Raw genomic sequence first — 17927 nt, 5'->3', positions numbered from 1 at the left:
ATTGGTTAAAAAATGTTCATACAATAATTTTGAACCCTTTGGACCCTTATGTTGACCTTTAGTAAAATGTGGCTAAAATAAAAAAAAAAAAATCCAAATTCACAGTTAAATTCAGCATATCAAAGAACCTCAACAATGCAATTTTTTGATCCCAATGCATACCAATTTAAAACGAGGCCCAAAATCTTAAATAAGACTAGATTCAGCATATTTAAAAAAGATTGATTGATTGATTGATTTTTGGTGTTTAACACCCTTTTTAAGCACTACATTTAGGCTACTTTCGTGGTGGCCAGTTTTTAATGGTGGAGGAAGGTCAGAGTGTCTGGAGTATATTTTAAAAAGAAACACCAATAACTTATAAATTCTTCCTAGAGCGCAGCTGGATTCGACCACAGAGGTTCAACCCAGGTGCCTGAACAGTTGGGGCAAAAATGGAAACCATTTCTACTTGATAACATCTTAGTTCGCTTTGGAGATTCCGTATATCGTCAAGTTATTGGAATTCCAATGGGGACTAACTGTGCACCACTTATTGTGGACCTGTTTTTGTATTGTTATGAGTTACAATAAACCCCAAATCAATACCAACCTTTCTTTTGTAGATAAAAATCTTGTGTTAAACTTTCGTAGATTTCTATTTTTCTTATACAAAAGTTTTTATCTGGAAACCATCCGTCTTCAGACGACAACGACAACAACAACATGATACCAATTTATGACTGCAAATTTAATTGGTAGTCACAGAAAATGTATGTGCAGAACACAAATCAGACAAAGTTTTATTAGCTTAGGGTCCAAGGTCAGAGTGATCCAACTTTTGGACATGACACATCCTTGAAGCCAATGATGCAACTGCATACCAAGTTTGGTTAACATAGGTTGAATAGTATTAAAGTAACTTGACACAGACGGACAGACACATATTACTATATTAGATACGTGTAAGCTGTTCGTCTACAGTAGAGACATTATGATCCATTATAATATCTACCAAATCTGTGACTGTTGTGTGGGACCATAATCAGAAGTCTTTGAATAGTTATTTCTGATATAGAAAGTTGTAATTGATTACATGCAGAAAAAAATCTTATATAAACTTGATGCATCTCATCATGATGTTGGTAGATTTTCTTATTAATCCTTCAGTTTAGAATTCCTTTAATAAGAATAAAAGTAGATGTTTGGCATGTTTTATAGAAAGAGATCATTTATTTTTAATTCACATGGTTTCTTGTTAAGACAAAATTCTTATTTTCATTCATATATTGTGTAAAGCAAAGTTAAAGATTAAAACCACTGTGTCATGTGACTGTCATTGTCCATTGCAGTCTTTTATATAGTCTTTTTGTAATAACTTTGGAATGTCACTAATTTAAAGATACAATCCTGATTATTTATTTCAAATTTTGGGCAAAATTCATTTTAAAACTTTTCTCTTCAATAGAATGACCATAAACACACATTCAGGTAGGAGTTTCAAAATGGAGCTTTTTTTTAGGACCTTATCAATATTGGAGCAACAGACGCAGATGAAATCAATTTGAAGAAATTTCTTTATCTTAAAATCATATTAATAATTTAGATATCAGTTGAAGATCATATCATTATCTCTTACCATTATCTTTGTGTTGTTATGATGTGTCTTGATGGCATGTGTTCTTCATCTTTTTTTATTCATACAAGCTGTTATTTCAACATTGAAAATGAAAGAATCCAACATTGAAAATTAAGGAATCCAGCATTGAAAATTAAAGAATCGCTGTGAGCATGTGTTATATGTCAGTTTGGTATGGTCACGACGATTGGTTAAGTTAGCATACTTTTAAGAGAGTTATCTCTCCTAAACCAGTTATTGGGTTTTGATTATTGCAGTTTGCAGTCCATATTTGAATTGTATATTAGTTGGATTTTTCTCTTGATTTATTGTGACCATACTTGTACTATGTTTACATGTGTTTGGAAAATGGAATTTGATTAACTTTAGCAGCAGTTATATTATTTATGCCAGAGTAAAGCATAAAACACGCTCACGTACCTAATGCCGCTAAATTGTCACTGGCAAACAACATCTCACCAGATTCCTAATTTCAAAGACTCCTACAAAAGTTAAGTTATAAAAGTTTCTTGTGTATATGCTCATCTACATATAATGTCCTAATAACTTCAAAGTTTCACATGAAATTCTGTTATGTAGTTTCAGATGATTTGCTACAACTAACTGTTGCAGTACATGTAGTATATTTATGACCAAAATTCTAAGTTCAATGGGGGATAACTCTACGAAGAAAAAAATTTAATTATAATTTCATGTCATTTTGCACATATATTTAGTATGTCCTTATTATCTACAAAGTTTGATTTTGGTATGGTTTCAGAGGGGTTGGATGACAAGAACAGGACTTTATATGAAGTCATATGAATAACAGGCAGACTGACAGACAGATCTACTTTCAATATTATTATTTTCTTAGCACTTTTTCCTCAACATCATTTGTAAAGTTATGTCTTGTGTAAAATTCATCCTATACCTTAAAGCGGTTATGACAAGATGGATTAGAAAAAAATGACTGTTGTCAATGAAATGAAATTGAGATACAGTCTGTGTTTTTGGTAATATATGTCAAAAATGAAAATTCTAAAACAGAATATGAAAGTTAATTTTACTAGCTAAAATGACAAGATACAACCATGAAAAAATATATTCAATTTGTACATCACATTTTAAATTGTAGATTAGTCTTAAATTTCTTCTTCAGTGTACATTTAAACTCATTTATGCTATATCAAGTTTTTTGTCTCTTTTGATCAGGAGGAGATAACACATTCTCTTCTTCGTCATCATCATTATCATCTTCTTCATCATTTTCTTCATCCTCTTTATTTTCATCTGCAGACTTTTCACCTATAAAAAATTTAACATCACATTTTATATTGGTCTTTATTTAACATGTAAATTGTCCATTATCAATACTGCCAACTCTCGCCAATTTCACATGAGATTCAAGTCTTTTATTCAGCAACACTAAATTCTTTTACAAGAATATCACCAAAATTAAAAACAGTATTTTCTTCCATGAACAGGGTCCTATGATTAGACCTTTACCAAAGTTGGCAGAAAAGCGGTCAATACTAGTGCCAGTGGTAAAACCTGGTAAATACCGGGAAATACTGGCAAATACTGGTAGATTGAAATTTTCAGTGGTCATCTCTATAAAAACCACTCTCTGCCTGGTCTATTACTATTAATTACGTGTTCAAATCATTTTTAATGGCTTTCATTTCTATTTCTCTTGTAAATTCTTTGAATAAACAGTTATCTACATTGATTAATGAGTAAATAATATTATATAAAGATAAAAACTGTTTTGTCCCTCAGCAGCTTCAAACTTTCCATTTTCAGCATGACGAAGGTTTTATATAAGTTAAATAGACAGGAAATAATTTATTGTTGTTTAAGTTAAGGGAGTCTTCAAATATCACTTTTATTACTTTCAACCCATGTATTGTCAACATTTATTGGGGGCTTTTGTGTTAGTAATTAAATTTTCACACCTAGCAATGCCAGGTAAAAGGTAAAAAGATGCATGTAATTAATAGTTATCCCACGATGACGCGGTGTGTCAGTGTAAGATCACCCCGATGGCCAGAGGCCAGAGGGTGATCTAACACTGACACACCAAGTCCGAATGGGATAACTATTTTACATCCCAGCTGTTTTAGACAAGACAAAAAAACATTTACAATTCATAAAATCTAGTTTAGAACGCCACACAACCATTATAATAAACTTTATACATTAGTACATGATTTATACCCTTTTTGACCCCCGAACACGATGAGTAGATATCAAACAATGTCAACTCGCCCCACTGGCCAATCGGCCCAACCTATATCGCCACTTTATGAAAAAAATCGCCCCACTTTTCAAAAAATGTAAAATCAAACTGAACAATCACTGACAACTCACTTATTAACGAAAAGGGTTTAAACCCCACTGAATAAAGGTCTGCCAACTCGCCCCACTTATAAAAAACATCTTGCTTCCTTTAAGTATGTTAAATTGCTGATAGTTTGTATCCAGTCGTCCTGGTGTAGTGTTTGTGTCGTGGCTTGATATGCTAAAGGTCTTCGAGTTCAAATCCCAGCATATACACTGAATTTTTTTCTACGTGAATTTTGATAGTCTTTTCCGTATAATTGTATATTTAATCATAAGTGGATTTGTCAACAGGAATACTGTTCCAAAGAACTGTACCGGAATATTGAAATGTTTTTTTCATAAAATTTGTTCTCGGACATGGTCTGAAAAGACAATTATTGTTCGATGAACACAAAGAATATCTTGCATTAACATTTTGGTTTGACCTTGATTAATAAAGTTTGAAAAGTTTGAAAGTTAAATAATTGACAAAGATAATCAGGTGCAAGACTATTTACACACTTATACGTTAATACTCCTTTGTGATATGTGATTCTTGTTTGAAAAGTTAACCATTATAATTGTTTAAATAAAGTTTTTGACAGTGTTTTAGATGCTTTGTTAAGAATAATTTTAGCTGCCCTTTTTTGTAATTTTAACCTTTTTTCCATATTTAGATTACACGTTTCAGTCCATATTGTACAACAATAATCAAAAAGAGGAAGATCACATCCATTATAAAATTAAAATAAACCTTTTTGTGGAATATAATGCGTCAATCGATTAAGTAAATTTAGTCTAGTACGAATCACAGTACATACTTTGTTTATTTGTTGATTCCATGAAAGACAATCATCGATTATGATGCCAAGTAATTTTTCACTGTTTACATTTTGTAAAAGAATTCCACTGTATTCTATCTTCAAAGTAACATGTATACTTTGAAGCTTCTTATGTGAACCAACTAACATCGATTTGAATTTTTTAATATTTAGAATCATATCATATTTTCACACCATATTTTAAAAGTTGCTATTTCATCATTAAGTTTATCACATATATCATCAACGGAATTTGAAGAGTATTTAAGAGTTAAATGTGTGTACCTTCATAACAAATAAAAGTAAAATTCAGGTCAAATGAAGGTAATGATAATTTATTAGAGACTTTTGACAATCACAAGGATATTTTGATGAATCACAGTAAAATTTTAACTGATTTGAAGCTAAAGGTAATAAGCCAAAAATGACTGTTTGACACCCGACAGAAATAGGCATTTCTACCCTCTTGTATAGAAAAAAATATAGAATATATTAGATTTAAATAAATAAAATAGGTACATGCATAAATGTCTTAGTCTTAATAATTTAAGAGGGTGTCCATGGAAAAACCAGGCAGTGGATGGCACATGACATATTTTGTTGTCAAAATTTTTTCATCTATTTCATATCACAACTTCATTCTTTCTAAAAGTTAAATTTTGTTTTTTTATTACTTGCAACAAATAAAGAGAAAAAAAATACATAGAAAGGACTGAAAATTCTTTAAAATGGGAGATAACTCTTCATTTTGTACAAAATTTTGTTGCATTGTTAGTGAACTTTAAAATCATTTTCTGAGCCATCCACTGTTGATTCAAAAATATCTTTGACATATATATCCTTTGTATGATATAAACATTGCATTGGAACCAAAAATTCAGTGGGAAAAAAATTATGTTGTGCCACCCATATCATAGGATTTGCCGGATATTTACTTGGACAGCCTCTTAAAATAAAAGACATGTATTGATTAAATATTATCGCCCCATCCAATCAAGTTGGCATGAACATGGGACATAATATAGTGTATATTAGTATATTAGTCCAAACAAACAAATAGAAGGCAGACTAATACATGTACCTAATTTGGAAAGCTTTGATTTTTTTTCTTCTACCAGAGTGGTCAACACATTGTTAAGTTTTTGTTGTAATATTACTGATGATTTATATATTTCAGTGAGAGAAACATTTCCTTCATTGTTGAGGCAGCTATAAGAAAATTCTTTCTTTTCTCCATTCTTTAAATGAAGTGTTGCTGTCAATGCTGTCATTCCTGTGTATGACCATGTGCATTTGTTTATTATTGATCTTGCAGAAGTTAAACCATTTATCATTGGATATAAGCTGAAGAGATGACCAATCAAAACGCTCGATGTAGTGGGTATCCCGATAGAAACAAATGTGATATTGTTAGTTTCTTTCCCTTCAAAATATGTCCCTTTGTTTGTGATTAAAATATGGGAGTCGTGGGTGTAGTTTTTGATCACACTAAAAGTTTGCTATTACCAAGTGTCTCGGCAACTTTAAGCACATTCCTTTGTAATCCTAATTGCAAACTGACGGAGAAATTGAAATATGAAACAAGAGTACGAATTTCACAGAAAAAAACTGACAATGGAGATAATTTTGAATTTTCTGGTAGTTTTGTAGATATTATTAGAGCCAACGAAATAATACATACTTTCATTCAACAATTGAATAAAAATATTAATGATTCTTTATGTGAAACATCAACATTGATGTTAGATTTGAATGAAAAGCAAAAGTCATTATTCGTTCATGGTGAAGAGAGGACACATGTTGTTGGAAGTGGTGGTCTAATTTGTAATCCAGATAGCAAGTTGAAAGATGAACTTAAAATAGATTCAGATATATCAGGCTTGGAAACCCTGATGTGTGGTAAGACAAGACTCAAGCCTTATATCAAGTCTGACAGTACATTCTCTTTCAGTCTTGATAGATCTGATTATAATACTTTCAATGTAATTGATTAAATTACAATTACAAAATGTACTTTCAATGTAATTGTTTGAATTACAATTACTTTCAATGTAATTGTTTGAATTACAATTACTTTCAATGTAATTGTTTGAATTACAATTACTTTGACAATTGTAGGATTAATTTCTCAAGGTTCATTTGTATTTGATTAAATTAATATTGATTAAATTGGCAAGTGATCATGATTACATATGATTACCATGAATTTCAAAATAACCCATTTGAACCATATAAATGAATACAGGTTCAATATAAGTGTAGCCCTCTTTTTAGAAAGGATTTTATTTGATATGTTATTAAATACATGTATTAACTGAAAAGTTCATCAATTTAACAAACCTCAAAGATTCTCAACATATACTTGTATACATGACAATGTGTCACTGGTTATGACCTATTACATACATAAAATTGAGAAAGGAAATGGGAAATGTGTCAAAGCAACAACAACCCGACCATAGAGCAGAGAACAGCCAAAGGCCACCAATGGTTCTTTAATGTAGCGAGAAACTCCCGCACCCGTAGGCGTCCTTCAGCTGGCCCCTTAAAAAATATGTATACTAGTACAGTGATAATTGACGTCATACTAAACTCTGAATTATACACAAGAAACTAAAATTAAAAATCATACAAGACTAACAAAGGCCAGAGGCTCCTGACTTGGGACAGGCGCAAAATTGCGGCGGGGTTAACCATGTTTATGTATATATTATATTTCTTTGTATCTTCTTAATCTAGCTATGCACTCAAGTACTTTTAGTTTTCAAATGACAATTGTGTGTCAAATTTGATTGCAATATAAACACTGGAATTAAATTAAATGATATGCATGGACAAATGTTGAAAATGTTGTAGTTAATCTATAATGAAGTTTGAAAATTAATTGGCCCTTTTTTTTAATCTGTAGGTCCGTACATCCAAAAGTTGATTTCTGCTCTTCCAATTTTAGTTTGCTTCAACCAAATGTTATAAAACTGATACCAAATGTTTATTACCACAAAAAAACAAATCAAGTTTGGACTTTGGTGGTGTCAAATTTACCGTTTTAGAGTTATTCTCCTTTAGAAATGGAAAAATAGTAATCTAATAACTATCCTAAAATAATAATGATGAAATTGATAAAATTAATTTAAAAAATTGAATCAACTACAATTATGGACAAAGGAAGATAACTGCAATTTGAAAAATTAATTTTAACCAACTACTATAATGGACAAAGGAAGATAACTCCAATTTTAAAAATTATTTTTAACAATTACATGAACTACAACCAATTCTTTATACAATGCAATGTTTACTGAAAAAAAAACAATCTTCGCCATTCGCCGAATCTGAGTAATCAATTATTAATTGATTGCACAAAAATCTTCCAATAATCGTGCCCATCCCTGCCCTTGGTGCTTACAAGTACTTTGATTAATTTTCTTCAGTTTTTACCCTGTATTACTTTTTATGATATTTTGTTTCCATTCTTTAACTTAAGTTTGTCTCAAATAAATTTAGTGAAATGTAAATATAATACTTATTACAGTTTCAGTTTCATTCAGTTTAAGTTCAAATTGTGGAAGTGTCACTTTTACAGTTCTTGAGTTACGTCCCTTTATAATGTTAAATGCTAGCGGGGGCATCATCAATGTCCCTATGGACACATTCTCCATATATTTTCTTATTTAACCTCCTCGTTCTGTCTGGACATGGCTGTGTATTTCTGCATACCACATACATGTAGGGATGCCCTACTCTGTTACATGTTTTGCCACCAGTCCCAAAAAGACCAAAGTGAACATATTACATGTTAAAGTATTACCATTTTTTAATTTCAACATTTTGGCTACATGTAAACTATCAAAATTAATTTAAGTTGTCAACAGTTTTATTCAGAAAGACTGAGTTCAGGTTTGAAAATTAAGTTAAAATACTCATTAGACTTCTGGAAATCTTTGAAGTCCTGGGCAATAGACTAGCAGGCCTAAGACCCCCATGTAACAGAAGACAAAAAGAAATGAAACACACAAAAGTACAAAAGAACACCATTTCATTAATTAAAAGATGGTAATACAAATATTTACTTTCAAACTTTGTTTTTTCAACAGAGAATGTTGTCATTGACCCTGACCCCTCAGAGAAGAATGATCATGATGAACAAGGTGTAAATAGTATACCAGACTTGTCCTCAGATTATAATGCTGGGAATAAAGAAGGTAGCAGTGAAAGAGAATTGGTACAGGACTATTATAAAGCTGAAGAGTATGGAAACAACAGTCCTTTAACAGGGGACATGTACATCCAACAGGAAACCAGTTTATCAAACCCAGGTTCGAAGAAAAAAGAAAAACAAAATAATCAACACACACTGAAAGTTGACTTTAATCATCCAGATTTTGATATGGAAGGTGAAGATGAAGGTGAAGAAGATGAACTTGAAGATTTCGAGAACGAAGAACCTGTTTTTGCTTTGAAGAAAAAAGCTGGCAGAGTTATAAGGGATAGAGTCGATCCAGATGAGGTAAAATCAGAATGCAGATTTTGTTCTTATGAAAATTTTTCTACATATGCTCTGGCAAAGAAACGACTGCAACAACATTTTTGTAGGAACCATGCTAACACCGATCCTGTGCACAAATGTGACCTCTGTCCTAGAAGTTTTTGTACTCATGCACAATTATACAATCACAAAAGGGCAAAACACATTTTCAAAAAATGTGAAACTTGTGGAATTGTTGTTAATAAAAGTTACTATCCTAAACATATAAAACTTCACGAAGATGGTGGCAATGCATATAAATTTGAGTGTCAGATATGCAACAAAAAATTGGCATCTAAATTGGTACTGGAAGGTCATATGAAAAGAATGCACATGTCCAAAGAAGAAAGGGAAACATTTAGTTGTGAAATTTGTAAAAAATGTTGGCTTAACAAAACATCACTAGATAGGCACATGAAAACTTACCATGGGGATGGCAACATAACTAAGCTACATCTATGTGATATTTGTGGGAAAGGTTTCGAAACTGCTTCTAAAGTAAAAAGCCATAAACAAACTCATGATGAAATACCACAGTTTGTTTGTGATGTGTGTTATAAAGCATTTAGATGTAAAGACGGACTAAGGAGTCATATGAAGACTCACACTGGTGTAAAAAATCATTTGTGTATGGAATGTGGTAAGGCATTTACACAGTCGGGGGCTTTGGACCGACATAAACGTATACACACTGGTGAACGCCCATTTGTATGTGGTCTTTGTGATAGTTCATTCAATGATAGCTCAATACTTCGTCGCCATATCGTTCTAAAACACAAAAAGGAAAACGTCTGATAATACTCTGATTGTAATAAAAATGTTTATTATGTAAACACATCTTGCATGTCTTTCATACATGTTAAAGATTTTATTTGTCTTAAATTTAGAAATTTTTTATATAAGGAATTCATGGAATTTATAAAAAAAAATTATGAAAATTTAATTTTTAGCCTAGCGTTCATGTAGGAGCAAGTGCAGAAGGGCTTAAATCCATTGAATGCATAAACAATTACTACATGTATACACAATTTTAATTGTATAAAGCTTTACAATATAGAAGGACACATAAAGGAAGAAGACCTACATTTTACATGCTTCACAACTTGTTAACAGATTCCTTATGGAGAAACACCACTATTTCTTGGTCCCATTGTTTTATTCCTCACACATGCATTACATGTATGTTAAATTTTCAATTTCAAGCAATTTCATGTCAAAGCTTGTACTGAAAAAAATCAACATACCTTAAAGTTTTAGGCTTTAATTTCATATAAGTGCATACTGGTTCTCGGGTTACAAATATGAAAAGATCTGGACAAAAACAGGCAAAAACATGCCCTCCATTTGAAATTTATGCATTTTTTTACTATTTAAATTATCAAAGTGTGTTCTACTTTGGGAATTATATAATCCTCCCTCATTCAGCTTTCATTTGTTATCAAAAGTACTGATATTTAAAAAAAAAAAAAAACACCTACTTGTATATTGTTCCCTGTGTGTGTAGGAACTATTTTGTTTTAAATACATGTGTAAGTACTTCTTTAACATGTTTAATATCTTGTACATGTATGTTATTTCTGACCAGGCATGAATTAGTAGTGTTTTAAGGAATTTTAACAAAAATTCATTCATAATTAGAAGAGCAGGCAAGACATCTCATCATCATGATCATATGCACTTTTGTTTTATAATGTATATAGTGTGTAAAAATGAATAAATTTATTTATTTTTGCTTGATTTATTTTTATTTTCATTTGTAGCATTTTAAGGATTTTTTTTATATATCAGAGAAGAGCTTGGCCCCTCTTATTTTTGGTTTGACAGGACAGCCATATAGTTTTTACATGAATTCTGGTACATGTTTAAGCTGAATTTTACAATCTTCATTTGTTGAATTTCAGTTGTCTTAAACAAAGTAAAATTCAGTCATATACATGAATTGTGTTGGCATAGAACATGTGTTTTATAACTGCCATTAGGTTAAATATGGAGATGTGATTACTGTCAATGAAACAACTATCAATCATTCACCAAGGACACCAATGGAATCAAATATAGGTCACTTTAAACAGTCTTAAAAAATGAGCAAATCCCATAATGGCCATATTTTATAGTAAGCTATAAAATGGCTTTATGATAACAAAATGACAAATCTTTGAAAAGGGTAACATTCAGCCTCAGTTAAGCTTCATTTTTAATAAAAATAAATGAACAAGTACTGCTGACAACAACTACTGAACTTTAGGCACCTTGCTTGGGACAGGTTCATGTATCATAAGAATGCTGTGTGGCTAATAAATATATATGGCCACCTAAAGCTGAATTTTTAGTTCCGTCTAGGTGACAGAGTGGTCTAGACTAGGGCACTGGACATAGTACAGTTGGTGTTATCTCGATATCTCAATAGCATGAGTTTGAATCCTGGTGAGATTTCGTATTGTTATATCCAATATGACAACATTCCACTATCCACATAAGGAAGGAGAAAACATAAGCAACTTAGAAAAGATAGCTGTACAACCTTTTTACAATAAACAAAACCCATTCCAAAATAGTTAGCTAGAAAAGACCACTGACGAGACTATTAAATGTGAAACAATCCAAAGAGAGAACCAATGGCAAGATTTAAATTTATGCTTAAAAAAATAAAACATATATGACATATATGGAAGACAGCAACCCATGACAACCACTAAATTACTGGCTTCAGACTTTTGATAGGCACATGTGCAGGAGTATTTTTTTTGGGGGGGGGGGGGGGGGGGTACAGATTGAATTCATGCATTTAAAACCATTTTGGGGCTGCCCTGATAGTTATCTTAACATCCTATCAAGAAGTTATCAATGAAACGTATTCTCAGATATTCTGATTGTAAGCATCCTAGTCAAGGAAACAACATAAAAAATACCATTACTCTTAAAAGCTCTTAAAATATATGATAAAATTATCTTGTTTGTAGTTAGGTTTTTTCATGTAATTCTAATTTTCCAAACCAATCTTTTTGAATCTATTACATAATTTAGTTATAGGTTTTAAAAAGTAATTAGATTTAATCGTTGACTGACTCAGTTGTGAAGGAGTAGACTAAAAGTGTGTGTGTTTTTGAATGGGGTGTACACATGTTATATATATAATAATCTTAAAGAAAACTCACACACACTTTTAAATCTCAAGAGTTTTTCCCTAAGAGAGGGGACAAAACACAATTTTATTTTATTAAAGTATGTTTGTCGTTAGTGTCTAGTTTGGTGACTTTTATAAGATACAATGCTTACAATACCAGAGTGCTTGGAAACTGCCATGATAAATGTATCAATGGTTAAAAAGAGTTGTCTATTTTCTCTTAAATACTTATTAATATTTAGGTGGAAAATTGACTTGAAGTATAACCAAAACTTTGTGCAGAAAACGAACTGCATCTTAAATTTTAATCTGTTGATTAAAAGTTGCGTTAATAATACATTGGTAACATGTTTTTTTACATCCTGAATATTTATTAGATCTACGCGATAAAAAAAAGTCGAGCAAGGACATCATAACTTCCCTTTGTGTCAATGCATTTAAACAAGTTGTTGGTCATTATAGCCTTGCAAATAAGAGTACATCGTCAATATGTTCCTTATTACATATATTATAAAAAAAACTTGTCGACAAAAGTAAAAATACACACTGGATATGGTCATTACATTCTGAAAAGAAATTAAAACAAGACATGTATTGAAATCATTGATAATAATTTCATTTATTTTAATTAGAGGTGGAAGTTGTGCTCGCTCGTTTATCTTTTTGTCCCTTAAAAGTTAGAATATATATGAAGTGAAGACAGTTATTGGCACGTTAGTTAATGAAATGCCTTTTAAGATGGCGTCTGTTGAGTCTGGTTTTGTCATAAATCTTAAGTAAAAAAATGCATTTTGTAAAGAATGGGTTCCTGGTTCGATACCAGTTCCGGGGAGAAAATTTTAGGGACTGTATTTTCGGCTCTCCCTTGACACCATTTGCGAGTATGGTCTTGAGGAAACGTTGGAAGGGGACGATAAATGACTGGTCTGTGTTAAGAGAGATCCATATCTCTTGCACGTAAAACACACCCTTGTAGATTTCGAAAAAAAAAAGTAGTCTAAGCCGCTAAAAGGCAGCACTCGCACCCGCAAAGTGGAAAGGGATTTATATAAGTTACAATAACTTGTTTTCCAATCCACTATAAATAATTATGTTTAAGTTAAACAATTAGTTTGGGGAAGTTGAGGAAAAATCGCTCTCTTCTATTCTTTGGCATTTTTCTTTTCTTATGAATAACGTGTTGTTTTACCAACTGCTATAATCTTTTTGAAACTCTTATTTTCCATCTAGAACAAAAACATTTTTTTTCATAATGTTTTTTTTTTGTACGCTTGCAATATTGTGCTTTAGAAATATTTTTTGAAGATCTATCGAATTCGCATCTGATCACCCGAAACACAAATTTCCCATTAAGTATATAGCAGGACTGAAAGCATTAGGTAACCATACATTCGATTGATTAATTGATTGTTGTTTGTTGAACGTCCAGGGGCAAGTATTTCATGCATACCATCCTAACAATAGGTAGCTTTTATTAGAAAAAGGCATGCTTATCAAGAGGAAGGATAAAGGCTGTCGGAATAGTCTACTCTTAAAGGAAAGTTATTGACCTTATTTAATAATGACTTCATGGTTCAGCTAGCAAGTAAGCTAACTAAAGATATTACCTAAGCCTACACACTCAATGCAATCGGCTGTAAAAGTACTGACACATTTGACAATTCAAACGAAAATGAAATATGACAGACAGTTGGTCATTATACTAGTATATAGTATGTCTAAGAAATCTCAAATATGTATACTATCATACTGTGCTTCACTATAAAGTTAACTACATTTAATGTGTGGTTGTGATCTAGTCCGGTATTAGACCTTGTACAATAATATATTGAAGTAATACAAGACAACACACAGCGCAGAAATGATGGTCACAAGAGTGCTATATAATTTACGCAATATCATCTGCAACTTCCCATGACATTTGTTTCGGGATCCGACCCTGACAAATATCATATGCGCAACATTTGATATCGAAGACGAATTTTTCCTGCCTTTTTCCTGTTCGGTACATATTTAAACGTTGCGATGTTTGTTTCTGGTATCTATGATCCTGTAGGCTACTATACTGAAGGTAAGTTCTAAACATTGTTAAATAGAATGGAAAACTTATAACTTGCAAATTTTCTTCAGATGGTGCATTTTACTGTTTTCTTCAGAGCTATTTTCCTAATGCTTTGAGTTTTGGTTGGCTGTCTTGCTTTGTTTGCGGTGCTTGTATACATTATATTAGAATAACATTTCAGTATAATGTATACAAGCTTGAGGCCCGCCTATCTATTTATGCAGATATCAATCTTATTACATGCTTGAGCAAACATTATACAAGTATAGCAAGAAAGCCTACCAAACTTGTTAACTACATACATTAAAAAAAATAGCTCTAATATGCAGAATTGTGAACTTATATATCATTTGTATGAAGTTGTGGTGTTTTCAAATTTCAATGCTTACTACCGGTAAGGAGAATAAGTTTATTTTAATATTACACACTAACGTATTTAAACTAATATTTGAATATGATTAAATCCGAAGAAAAAACTTTACTGATTTATCTTTAAAAAAACAAACCTGATATATATTGCTAATCTATAATAACAAGATGTTGTTTTCTATACATATTGTTTTTCTTGAAGAGACCATAAGTAGTAATCTTCCAACATGAAGACACCAGTTTTACTATGTGTTGTTATATTAGTACTTGCTGGTAGTGGTAAGTATCGCTATAATTCTATTATAATAGTTAATTGATATACGATCGCAAAGTGTCCGCCTTTTTTTACTCCACGTTCAATTGTCAGAAATCCCCTATTTTTTTTTACATCTGCTTATTGCGAACCAAATGAAACTTTTCCATAGAACCATCTCCACTATCTTTTGGCAGTTCTATGGTAACATTGAATAAATTTAATGACTGTTGTTCTCTGCGTAATCGTCTTTTCATTGTGACCATTAATTCTCTTGTAAGAGAAATCCATCACTCATTGATTAATTTACCTTTCGAATATGTTAATCGCTGGCGTCATTTTAGCAATTCACCTAGTAGACCAACTGAAATTTACCTTTAAGTCTTTCTTTCACTCACAAAAAAGTTGAGCAGAGATATTTTTTGGGCAATCTAAATAAAATTTAGACCTCTGATTTCGTTATACTACTCATATGCAGTATATATATAGAGAGAGAGATCTATATTTTGATTAGATTGTTTTTGGGGAAATCGCTACCTGAAAAGAACTCTCATAATTTCCGAAACTGAAAATGTACTAGGAAATGCACCGTCCATAATTTGAGTTTTTTACTTATAACTTCATTTACTTGTGGTATAGTTAAAAATCTTTTGGAGATATCAACACTCGTTCGTTTTCTTGATTTAATCCTTTTACAGTGATGCATACATCACAATTTCCAAGCTGTATAGATATGTGTATGAACTCCATGTGTAAAATCCTATTGATCCAATTCTTACGAACATATTCCCAAGAACTTACTGCCAATTTTTGTAAAATAATTGTTTCTGTTTCAGTCAAGGAATCGGATGCTTTTACCTGTACTTATTCCCAGACATTAAAGTGTAAATACTATTGTTCCTCAATAGGACACTGTAGTAAACGACTATGCCTCAATACGGGTGCTGTGGCTATGTGTGTTTGCAGAATGTGTTCAAGCAAATACAAACTCCCGTTCTGGTAAGTTTTATTACTTAACTTTCTTTCATAATTTAGATGTACCAAATCTTATTTTAAAAAGTAAAATAACAAATAGTATTTCTAATTCAAATGAGTCTACAAATTAATATGAAATAAACCAAATTGTGGTTTTATATACGCTCTAAATTTTTCTTTGGAGAGTTTTTCAGAAAGGCGGATGTAAACTGAAATATATTAAATTGATACTTAACATGATAAAGATTGCGGTACAGACAACGATTTGCATGCAAATAGGAGGACGTGCAGAACAATTGATAGACATTCTTTTCTTTTATCAAAGAGTAAAAAATGTAAAATATGCATAAATGATAAATCAACGATCATCAAAATCAGGTGCTTGTAAAACACATATCGAAAAAATATTGAAGCAAATTCAGATAATCAGCTTAATACTGCACAAGAAACCCATAAACCAAAATTGCATGCAGATTCTTGCGTGTGTAGTATAAAATTTAAACAGCTTAGCAAAACTGTTCAGATACAAAATACGTTTTACTTCTTTTCATTTTAGGAGAAATTCCATGGAGGAGTAAACACGAAGCCATAGAGGAATGTTATTCATAACATGAAGTATTTTCTTGATTCTTTTCTGAATAAGCATATGAATGTTATGAAATAATGTGTAATTAATAAAAGTTTTGAAAATACTTCCATTCTTAGTGTTAGAAACTAGTAAACTTCAAGTACTTTAGTAATATGAAAGCGTTTTGTTTTCTATTTGTCGAGACCGCATTCGGTATGAACAGCAATACTAGGTGTCTTTTTTTTAATGTGATAATTCTGTTTCACAACTAGGAGAAACGATATAAAAATAAGAAAACGGGTATGATTTCCATTCGGACAACTATCCCTCAGATTTATGTTTACTTCACAGGCACTTGTCTCAAAATTTTGGGAAATAACATATCGACGTTAGTTTTCTATTCACAGACTGTGAATACTTTATTAACATAAAAAAATCCCTAAAATAAACTTTTTTTTTGGCATTATATTTGATCTTTAGAAAAAATATAAATCATGCCCACATTACCTCTCTTTCTGTGACCTTGTTGAATTTAAAAAGCAATATATTAATGTCAATTTAGAACTTTCATTTTCAAATATTATTATTTGAAAAGATGTGTTTTTTCTAACCTTTTACACTTTACATCCCTTTTAGTCCTATCCCTTGTAACATGTCTACACTGGCTTCAATGTCTAGGTCATATCCCTTGTAACATGTCTACACTGGCTTCAATGTTTAGGTCACATCCCTTGTAACATGTCTACACTGGCTTCAATGTCTAGGTCATATCCCTTGTAACATGTCTACACTGGCTTCAATGTCTAGGTCATATCCCTTGCAACATGTCTACACTGGCTTCAATGTCTAGGTCATATCACTTGTAACATGTCTACACTGGCTTCAATGTCTAGGTCATATCCCTTGTAACATGTCTACACAGGCTTCAATGTCTAGGTCATATCCCTTGTAACATGTCTACACTGGCTTCAATGTCTAGGTCATATCCCTTGTAACATGTCTACACTGGCTTCAATGTCTAGGTCATATCTCTTGTAACATGTCTACACTGGCTTCAACGTCTAGGTCATATCTCTTGTAACATGTCTACACTGGCTTCAATCTCTAGGTCATATCCCTTGTAACATGTCTACACTGGCTTCAATGTCTAGGTCATATCCCTTGTAACATGTCTACACTGGCTTCAATGTCTAGGTCATATCTCTTGTAACATGTCTACACTGGCTTCAATGTCTAGGTCATATCCCTTGTAACATGTCTACACTGGCTTCAATGTCTAGGTTTACGCTTTCTTGATAGAGGTAAATT

General features: G+C 31.7%; 2 protein-coding genes across 3 annotated transcripts; one reads left to right on the top strand and one right to left on the bottom strand.

Annotated features, from left to right (window-relative positions):
- Positions 1–2649: 2649 nt before the first annotated feature.
- LOC143045287 (uncharacterized) lies at positions 2650–6122 on the bottom strand. The gene is made up of 2 exons (XM_076217673.1): positions 5825–6122; positions 2650–2905 (listed from the first exon to the last, which is right to left on the bottom strand). Exons 1-2 carry the CDS (start codon positions 6075–6077, stop codon positions 2787–2789), a joined length of 372 nt encoding a protein of 123 aa, XP_076073788.1. The 5' UTR covers positions 6078–6122; the 3' UTR covers positions 2650–2786.
- A 54-nt stretch (positions 6123–6176) lies between these two features.
- On the top strand, positions 6177–11005 carry LOC143045286 (uncharacterized). 2 transcript variants are annotated; one of them, XM_076217672.1, is made up of 2 exons: positions 6177–6621; positions 8838–11005. In XM_076217672.1, the coding sequence occupies exons 1-2, from the start codon at positions 6201–6203 to the stop codon at positions 10061–10063; spliced, it is 1647 nt and encodes a 548-aa protein (XP_076073787.1). In that variant the 5' UTR covers positions 6177–6200; the 3' UTR covers positions 10064–11005. The 2 variants fall into 2 exon arrangements, with proteins under 2 accessions (XP_076073787.1, XP_076073786.1); XM_076217671.1 differs by having other exon boundaries at positions 6177–6642.
- Positions 11006–17927: the final 6922 nt, after the last annotated feature.

This window comes from Mytilus galloprovincialis, chromosome 9 (genome assembly GCF_965363235.1).
Source record: "Mytilus galloprovincialis chromosome 9, xbMytGall1.hap1.1, whole genome shotgun sequence".
Classification (NCBI taxonomy): Eukaryota; Metazoa; Mollusca; class Bivalvia; order Mytilida; family Mytilidae; genus Mytilus; species Mytilus galloprovincialis.
The sequence above is the reverse complement of the archived record's forward strand: the minus strand, read 5'-3'. Positions and strand labels throughout refer to the sequence as shown.

Bases quoted from the DNA above. Each gene is read 5' to 3' on its own strand.
- LOC143045287 (XM_076217673.1), bottom strand. From the start codon at position 6,077: ATGATAAATGGTTTAACTTCTGCAAGATCAATAATAAACAAATGCACA. The intron at 2,906-5,824 runs GTACATGTATTA...AATTTTTTATAG, and splicing joins ATCAAAGCTTTCCAAATTAG to GTGAAAAGTCTGCAGATGAA.
- LOC143045286 (XM_076217671.1), top strand. From the start codon at position 6,201: ATGGGAGTCGTGGGTGTAGTTTTTGATCACACTAAAAGTTTGCTATTA. The intron at 6,643-8,837 runs GTAAGACAAGAC...TTTTTTCAACAG, and splicing joins CTTGGAAACCCTGATGTGTG to AGAATGTTGTCATTGACCCT.